Source organism: Micromesistius poutassou (assembly GCF_964030765.1).
Source record: "Micromesistius poutassou genome assembly, chromosome: 17".
Lineage (NCBI taxonomy): Eukaryota > Metazoa > Chordata > Actinopteri > Gadiformes > Gadidae > Micromesistius > Micromesistius poutassou.
In genome coordinates this window covers 2,884,707-2,893,917 of record NC_140287.1, presented here as the reverse complement: position 1 = coordinate 2,893,917, position 9,211 = coordinate 2,884,707, and the positions used below count along the sequence as shown (strand labels likewise).

The 9,211-nt window shown below is 41.6% G+C and overlaps 1 protein-coding gene across 2 annotated transcripts in view; it reads right to left on the bottom strand.

Annotated features, from left to right (window-relative positions):
* Positions 1–778: 778 nt before the first annotated feature.
* Positions 779–9,211, bottom strand: part of LOC311362488 (DNA (cytosine-5)-methyltransferase 3A-like) — a 51,657-nt gene continuing 43,224 nt past the window's right edge. For both annotated transcript variants that reach the window (XM_084482344.1, XM_084482345.1), the window contains 5 exons: positions 8,857–9,005; positions 8,259–8,344; positions 7,661–7,730; positions 7,111–7,229; positions 779–4,329 (listed from right to left, as the gene is read on the bottom strand). In XM_084482344.1, the coding sequence (XP_084338470.1) occupies positions 4,188–4,329; positions 7,111–7,229; positions 7,661–7,730; positions 8,259–8,344; positions 8,857–9,005 (566 nt within the window). In that variant the 3' untranslated portion in view covers positions 779–4,187. The remainder of the gene's footprint in view (positions 4,330–7,110; positions 7,230–7,660; positions 7,731–8,258; positions 8,345–8,856; positions 9,006–9,211) is intronic.

Genomic DNA, 9,211 nt, shown 5'->3' with positions numbered 1-9,211 from the left:
TTATAACAATGTACTTCTGACATTGATTATTTAGTCTGAAAAGTAAGAATGACCTTTTGGTATTTATAATTAATTAATCTTTTTGTGGGGTTTAAGCAACGATCGACCCCACCCACACCAATCACAATAAAGACATTGTGGTTTATAGCGACACACAGGCATATATCATTCTGGGTACATTTTATGGACTAATAACTAAGGCTCGAATGTATTTTCCATTTGATGTTCACTTTAAGTACTGGTTATGGGATGTGGGGAGGTTAAGTATACTCATTTAAGTATACTGGTTATGTGATAGGTTGAGGACAACACCCATTGTTGGACCAGGAGGAGGCCCACTTGGCTTTGTGAAGACAGCCAAACCCTCTCATCTTAAACTTTCTATAGGTCTCAGGTTAGTATTGCTCTACTAAGCATTTGTGTGTTTATAATCCATGCAATAGCTTGGAAATATCAACAAATACCTTTATTGGAATGATTCTGCTACATTGTTATACCGCTGAAGTTATATGTTTAATATTAACAGTTGAGAAGAAATTAAAATGCCAGTAAAATCGTTTGAGGTTCTAGTTTAGTTTTAAAATGTAGGTTGAAATTGTTCTTCTGTCGAGCCTCATGAATTTAATAGGCCTAGCTTTCCCATGTGCATGAGCCTTTTCATAGGCCTATGTTTGCATATGAATAACCCTAATTATGACAACAAAAGACAATTTAGGCCTACATTTTAAACCACACAGAGCACCAACTTTCACCGACCATCTTGGCCGTGATTGGATGACAACTAATCCAATGGAATAACAAAAAAAATAAACAGGAAAAGTCCCCAATGTTGCACCAAAAAAAGAAACCAATACATTTATTCAAGTGTTTTCCAGCACAAGTACATTAAGGAGCGTCTACGTTCTCTCTGGACACAATACAGGTATGGGGTAGAGGTGGGAGAGAGACTGCTACATCTGCTGTACCAACTGGTCTTGAGGAAAGCAAAATCGGCCCAGGTTAAAATAAAATAAGCAAAAAAATGAAATAAACAAAAACATGACACAGTACATAAGTCGGAGCAGGTGTCAACAGTCGGCCTATCACTGAATATTGAATGAATCTGCCTTCAACAGTGTAAAGTAATGTGGTTGATTAGGAAACATAACAACAACTGAAAAAACTATTAAGAATCAATTATAAATATATAAAAAAAACAGTAATGGAAGATATTACGGCATGGAATGTAAGTTTAAAAGCGATGCGTTTTAAGAATACATTATGTTACAGTAAGTTATTATGGATTTTTTTTGCCTGTTACCCAGTACATGATGTTTCCACAGATATGCACCAACTACAGCAATCCCTAATCTAAAACAGTATCGCAAACCTTTCCGTTGTCACTCGTTGTCTTTTTCAAGTACAAAGTTAAAATGTCTTTGTTAATATATAGATATATATTTATATGTTGGAGGGGGGAGAAACTTTTTTCCATTACTACAAGGAACTTAAAACGGTCATTGTCATGACAAGTTTATTCATCTAACCGATCAAATATACCTTTTTCTTGAGTAGATAAAATGTTTAGCACCATAAGAAAGCACATACAGTCCCTATAATCGTTTGGTGGTTGGTTTGTTTTCCATATGAAGAAAATAAACCAGGTAGGGCTGTGCAGTAAAGTTAACCGTTGGCCATAAAGCTGTACTTAAGTCAAAATAGGATCAACAGATTTTTTATTTGTCTGGATTCACTCAACATGCATCCGCACACACAAACACACACGCACACACACACACACACGCACACACACACACACACACACACGCACACACACACGCACTTACACAAGCGCACACACTCAATGGAACTAACCTGTAGACTTGGAGTCTCTCTAATATCTAGTGCTCAAAGCATGTTTTGAATCAAATTTGTCATTGATTTTAAATTTAAATCTAGGATTTTGTGTAATTTGATAATATATATTAGAAGACAATTTATTTGTACATCTCATATGTAATAACAAAAAAATTAAAACAGCAACAGGAAAACTATGTACAATCTGTACAAACTTGATGGATCCGAGTTATATAGGTCGGGGGAGAAACATCGATTTAAAATAACACAGCACACAAGAATTCATAATAATGTGTGTATGGGGTAAAAGAATGGCAATAAGGTCACTTAAGAACTTAATTACATTATGAAACTACATTTTATAAAAATTAGATTTCGATTTTTTTTAAATATGACATAAACAAGCAATAACCTATGAGTTATTTCCATGACTATGTCTGTTCTTTGATTTCTTGACATTTGTCAACTACTGCGCCAGTTTAAAGTTCTGACAAACTTCCCTCCTAAATCCTCCATATTTAGCTTTGGGGGTACAATCAAGAGAATTTAGACTTAAAAACGGTAATCCAAATTTGGATCAGTAGGTCATGTGCATACTAATGTTTGGGACCGTAATCAGTATAGCAGGGCAAAAGTGTGTGTGTCTTTCATAATGGACAAATATCATACAAAATACATACTCTGTCTGTAAATTCAACAATCATGATAGAAATAAAGACATCCTTCAAATCTGAAGAAGAAACATATTATGTCACTGGTACAGAACAGAAGACAATATGGCCGACTAGGGTTGCTTGGTAAAGGAGTGAATATTAACCATTTTGAATCTGTGTCTACTGTACATTTAGTCAAATACATGGGTTTCACATACAGTATGTTCATTCAGTCACTTGTATTGGCACAGCCCTACCATATACAAAAGAATAAAAGCGTTACATGAGGATATATCAGTTCACATTCTACCAAAAAACAATTCACAACAACCAATAGTTTGTGTGTGTGTGTGTGTAAAATATCAAGAGAAAAAAAGTATACATATAAAAGTGCCTTATAATGTTGGTAAAACAGCACAAAATCGCTATAAAAAAGGTAGAAGAACTGCAAAGCGGCACCATAGAATTGAGGATATGCACCTGACCATTTTTTTTTTCAGTTTGAAGAGGAAGGTGGACGAAGAAGAGGGGGGTCTGGTCGACCCTGGCCTCCCCGCTCCCCTCCGACCCACAGTTGTACAGTAATAATGCCAGGATGAGACTAGAAAAAAAGTAGTTCACCGCAGACGTTGCTCTTAAGGTTATTTTGAAACGACAGTAGTAAAACATCATTTCCCATGTGGCAGTGTAGCTTCACTTCCTGTTTTGTGCAGACAAGAGACACAGGCAGTGGGGCCCGCAGGGGTCAGGGGTCAGCAGAGCTTTGAATGGTTTGAGCACCGGTGAGAGGTCACCATAGAGCACCGAGGACCTGTTAGCGCTGAGGAGTTAGCCTGTTAGCTGCTAACGGTATGCTAACAGTACATTACTACAGTCATCAAAGTTATTGTTCTGTGTGTTTGTTGCTTTGAACCGTACTGCCACATGAGCCATGATGTCTTGTCATTAGTTTGAAGCACCATGGTATCGGTTACCATTTTTTACAGTAGTACCTTAAATTACCTTCGTCTGTGTGTGTGTGTGTGTGTGTATAGAAACCGTAAAAACAAAGAGGTATATTGTCAACTGGTGTTTTTCCACATTCTCAAGAGACACCCAGGAGGACAGCTGGGACCCTTACCCACCACCTCTCTCCCCATGTGGAGGCCGGCAACCAAGATAGCTAGGCTACGTTCCTGGGGGGTAGAGCTGTACCCAGGCTAGAAGACGTCTCCGAGACGGGGGAGGGGGGAGGGGGGGGGGGGGCGGAGCTCCTGGTCGTCCGTCTTCCATCTCACGAATCGTCTCGCTCTTTTCGTAAAAATAAATCCCCTTGATAGCTCTTGGATTGATTCGCAGAGTGTCTCGAGAATAAAGCATAGTCTTGTAAGTATAGCTTGCACAAATAAATCAAATTTCAACCAAAAACAAAAACAAAACAAATACCGGATAACACTGGCTAGAAAAAAGGTAAAAGGACACTGAAAAATTAAATAAGAATAACAATTACTTATTTTTTGAAATTAAACGCAACAAAACCAAAATAACAAACACGTGTGAAACATTTCGTTTTCTACACCGGCGCGTCGCTGTGACTGAGCGATACAAGCGTATGTTCCGAGTAAATATCGAGGCTCGTGTTTCTAGACGTAAAATACAGTTGAGTTGTGTGTCCTAGCCGGTTCAGAGCAGATATGGAACTCCTGAGAACGCGCTCTCTCAGACGCAGGCAAAGAAATCTTTGAGCGGGGCGAAGAGGTGGCGTATCACGGGCACACTCCACGACCTACCCAGAAGCCTCTGCCGGGCCAGGCGACTCATGTTGGACACATCCGTGTAGTGCACGGGGAAACCGAAGATCCTGGGGAGGATTTGGGTGGAGGTGGAGGTGGGGCACAGAAAGAGAGCAGACAGTTAGGACGATAAATGGACCAATTTTATTTTTTTAATGTTTGGTACGTTGGAGACTAGAAGGTCTGGGAAGTATTATATACTAGGGCTGGGCGATAAAACGATAACGATATGTATTGCGATAGACACGTAATCAATATCAATAGAAAATGCAATAATTTTTTTCCTCGTTGGAAGTTAACGGAGCAAAGAGTCTAGCTCCGCTTGGAACCAGAGGTTGCGAAGCAAGGTTGGTTGTGTGAACAAAGGCACGCGTCCTCTGATACCTGTGGAGAGCAACGTATGGAGCGACACGCCAATGGCCAATCATGTAACAGTATCATGTTTGGCTGCGCCGTCTCGTCTCGCGTGTGTGTTTCATAACAGAAACAGCGCGATGTGAGAAACTAAAGATGAGTACCGCAACGAGTGAGGAAATTGTAAATAATATATGTGAAGATAGTTCTTCTCAGATCTCAGGCGCCGCGGCCAGCATTGGTTCATGACAGTACTGGACATATCTCCATGTTTGATGGCATTATCATTATTCTGTTTAATGTAGGCATTTTCGTTATAACATGGATAGCAAGCATAACAACAAAATTGCTAATAGGCGCTAATCGCTAGTTAGCGAACATGCTAACTAGCGATCTTTACAACATGGATGATGGTTCATGACAGTACTGGACATATTTCCATGTCCCAACAACAATGACATCCATATGTTCCATGTTCTAGGTTGAAGATAAGCTTTAATCCACCTACCAAGTAATGCAATAGTGATCTCATGATCTCATCTCTTACTGTGTGTTCACACCAAAAGACACACGTTTCGCCTGTTCGCGCGACAAATCATAATCTGTCGCTGTGCAGTTATGTGTGCAGTTATGTCAGGCGAACTTGTCGCGCAGCAAATTTTGTCTGACATCATATTTTGCCCGCCAACGGTGCTTTATGCCAATTCATTCTCATCAACCATGGCCGAGATAACCACCATTGCATGTCTTTACCATGTCTTTACCTGAAGAGAGAGAGACGTCGGAATGCCCGTCGTTTATGGGTTAATAATATAATCCGGAGGCGCACACCGCTTTGTGCCGTGATATTATATATATGTTTATATTATATAGATATTTATATATTATATATATAATATCATATAATATTATATATAGATAGAGCTCCGGGAGTCGCAAACGGCAACAATCACTTTCTCCTCCAAGCTGCGGTTCACTGCGGAGTGCAGGGAACGGTTGGCCCAGCCGGTTGAACGCTGATTGGCTGTTTTACGTTACTTCACCCACGTTACCCACAGGGAGGGAACGCTGATTGGCTGTCTCACGCGAATGCCGCGGAAAAGTTGAAATATTTCAACTTCAGCAAATTTGTCGCGCTGCAAATCCTCGTGTACGCGCTCGCCATTCGCGTGGAAAAATGTCGCGCCGTCAATCAAATCTTGTGGCGGGTTTCGGCGACAAAATTTTTTGCCAGATTCGCGTCTCTACGTTGACTTTGTATTGAAATGTGTCGCGCCGTCGCGTTTGGTGTGAACACACAGTTATGTTTACATTTAACACTGCAAATGTTTTTAGAACACTTTTTTGTAGCCCATGTTTTTGAGCACTTTATAATTGATAATTGTTAAGTTTTCATTTCATTCACTATGTTTATATTTATTTGAGTTTTCCATGGTTGTGTTGACATTCCTTTTCCCTGTCTGCCTACAATCAGGGGAAGGTTAAGTTTAAAATAAAACTGTTTACGTTTATATTTTTCTCCTGGTCCTTTAAAAAAAACCTGATATGAAACACTTATATCGTGATACAGTTTTCAGCCATATCGCCCAGCCCTATTATATACTTGTCTATATTTAAGCAATAGATCACGACAGGCTGTGGTATATGGTCATTATACCACAGTTAAGGGGCGTTGTCCGTCCCGACGCGCAGCGGAGGTAAACTGTGGTATAATGACCGTATATCACTGACTGAAGTGATCTATTGCTTTTATAAAACGGTTACGTAAATATGGCGAAATTAAAGTCATAGACACCCTCAATTTTGAAAAAGCGAGAAAGTCGGAAAAGCATTTTTTTTAACGAATACAGAAAAGTAGTCCCTCCTGGCTGCCGGCAAAGTGTACGGCGGTTGCTATGCAACACACTAGCGTCCTTCAGAGAGAAGGCTAGAGACGGTAGCTTGGTTCGCCGGCAATTTAGCAATTTAGAAGGCTAAATTGCCGGCGACCGTGTGCCTATTGCTTTACAGGCTTTTTTTAGGCTTCAGTGAACTATGCTATCGCTTTTATATATAAATAAACAGTTCAAGTTAGGCGCGGAGTGATACTGGACTCTGTAAACTGAACGGGCGTCATAGCTGTGTGTATACGCTCAATATACAACGGTTGGGAACCAATCAGATCGCTTGTTATATACTAGTCTTTTTCAAAGTTGTTTTTTTTCAAATATATGTATGGAATACAAGCGACAAACATAATTGTATGTATCATTTCAGTTGTATGTACTCATATTGCTTATAGGAAATGGGTGAAATAATAATAAGCAAACTAATCTTAAACTTGGTGAACACCATTAATAAACATGATCCCCACGAGTAAACGAGGTCCACACCATTAATTATCTGTTAATTAACTGCAAACTTTGAATGCTTATCACTGCATTCACCAATGCTTATCAACGGTTCAGTAATGCAGCCTCATTGTAAAGTGTGAGTTGGATGTGGAGCAGCCTCACCTCTCCATCTCCGTGCACCACAAGATGTCCTCCTTCTCGTTCATGTAGACGGGGAAGTGCTGGTCCTTGCCCTGCTTGATGGAGTTGGACCTGGTGGTGATAGTCCTCACTTTGCCAAACTACCGAAGACCAAGATAGCAGGACATTGACATTAAAGTTATTATGTACTGATTAGCAGAATACTTTTTTGACAGAATATCTATTTAGCAGAATATTCAGTTTGTGTCATGTCTAGCCTAATGTCATCACAGACAACATGCATATAATATAACATATAATATGCCCATTCAGAAATGATTGCACTCCTAACCATTCCTGGAACCATCCTTCTCAGGGTTTCTACAATATATTTAAATGTTTAATAAAGTCCTGCTGTGACTGACAGATGTAGTGACTAATCAAATGAGCATATTATGTTTGGACAAAAAACAAAAACAATCCTCCTAATTACTGATGGTCAGTAATTTAGCCATAGGCTTTCTTGGTGCACCCTCTGCTGTGTCTCTGGGCTGACGTGGTGAGAAGGCCACAGTGGGGGTTCTATGCGTACCTTGGCTGTCCGGCCATGTTCCAAGCAGTCCTGCAGCTCCAGCTTGTCATTGCACATGGCTGACAGAGGCCTGGACAGGTGGGGAAGAGAGAGAACCAGAGAGAGAGAACCAGAGAGAGAGAACCAGAGAGAGAGAACCAGAGAGAGAACCAGAGAGAGAACCAGAGAGAGAGAACCAGAGAGAGAGAACCAGGGAGAGAGAACCAGAGAGAGAACCAGAGAGAGAACCAGAGAGAGAGAACCAGAGAGAGAACCAGAGAGAGAGAACCAGAGAGAGAGAACCAGAGAGAGAACCAGAGAGAGAGAACCAGAGAGAGAGAACGAGGAGACAATAACGGGTTAAGAGAGTGAATAACCATTAAGAAAAAACAACCAAAACACAGAAAGGCGCCTTTGGGGCCCATTCTAAAAACTCTTGGAAATCTGAGACCAATTTCAACCTACAACTAAACTAATCTAATCTAACTGCAAAACGGGAGCCTGGACCAATGACTGACGGCAGGCTGAGGACCGCGACTACACAACACCCTGGGTGGTGTCTCGCCAGCGGTGGTCCAGAGCCCCCTGTGCCCCCCCCCCCCCCCCTGCTCCCACCAACCTGTTCATGCCGGGCAGGTTGCCCCAGAAGTAGCGGGCGCGGTGGGCCGCCGACACGTCCTTGGCGTCGATCATCACCGGGTTGCACTGGAGGACAGGTTTAAACATCAGTGTTAGTGTAGCACGGCACGGACGAATCTCCATTATCTAAATGAAACATGTACAGCTTATGTACAGCAAAGTAGGACCTAGAACATAATGTAGTTTAGCATAGTCATCAGCATCAACCTTTTTTTTGGGGGGGGGGGTTTATTTACTTTTTAGAATCCTTGAGCATGGTTGACGATACATGGTAGTATAGGACGGCAGATCACAGCGTTATTCTGTAGCCTAGCATAGCATAGCATGGCATTAGATTAGAAAATTCAAAACAACCTATAAGCGGAACAATGAACTACAGCAACCACAAAGCATCTCCAGCCATTACATGAGCTTTAGGTCGCCGTAACGGGGTCGGGCTTCCAGGTCACCGAGCACCCACAAGAGGGCGCTTGTGGTCTAAAAATACACGGGGCCACTGGCGATGATGTCAGCCCAGTGGGCGCTCCAGGACAAGGGGGACAGAGGAGGAAGATTCACTGCAAATAAAAGGAACTGACCTCCAGGAACCGGGAAATGTCCCTCTTGTCGCTGACGCCCATGGCAACCACGTTCTCAAACAGCCAGAAGAAAGGGCGATTGTCCCCTTCCTTTGGCCGGGCCTCGTGCAGCAGGCGGTAGAACTCAAAGAACAGGCGGCCGGTGCCCTCTGGAGGACAGAGGGCGTCAGTACAACACCGCTTTCAGAAGTAAACAGTAAAGCCGCCGAATAAACACACCGCTTCATTTGAATCAAACAAACAGAAGCATCTAAGTAAAAGTCTTGGCTTCATTACTACACATTACTACGACTAAATTTTGCCTGTCTAACCCCTCAAATATCCTGATTTAATTGAATCGACATCTTTACTTACG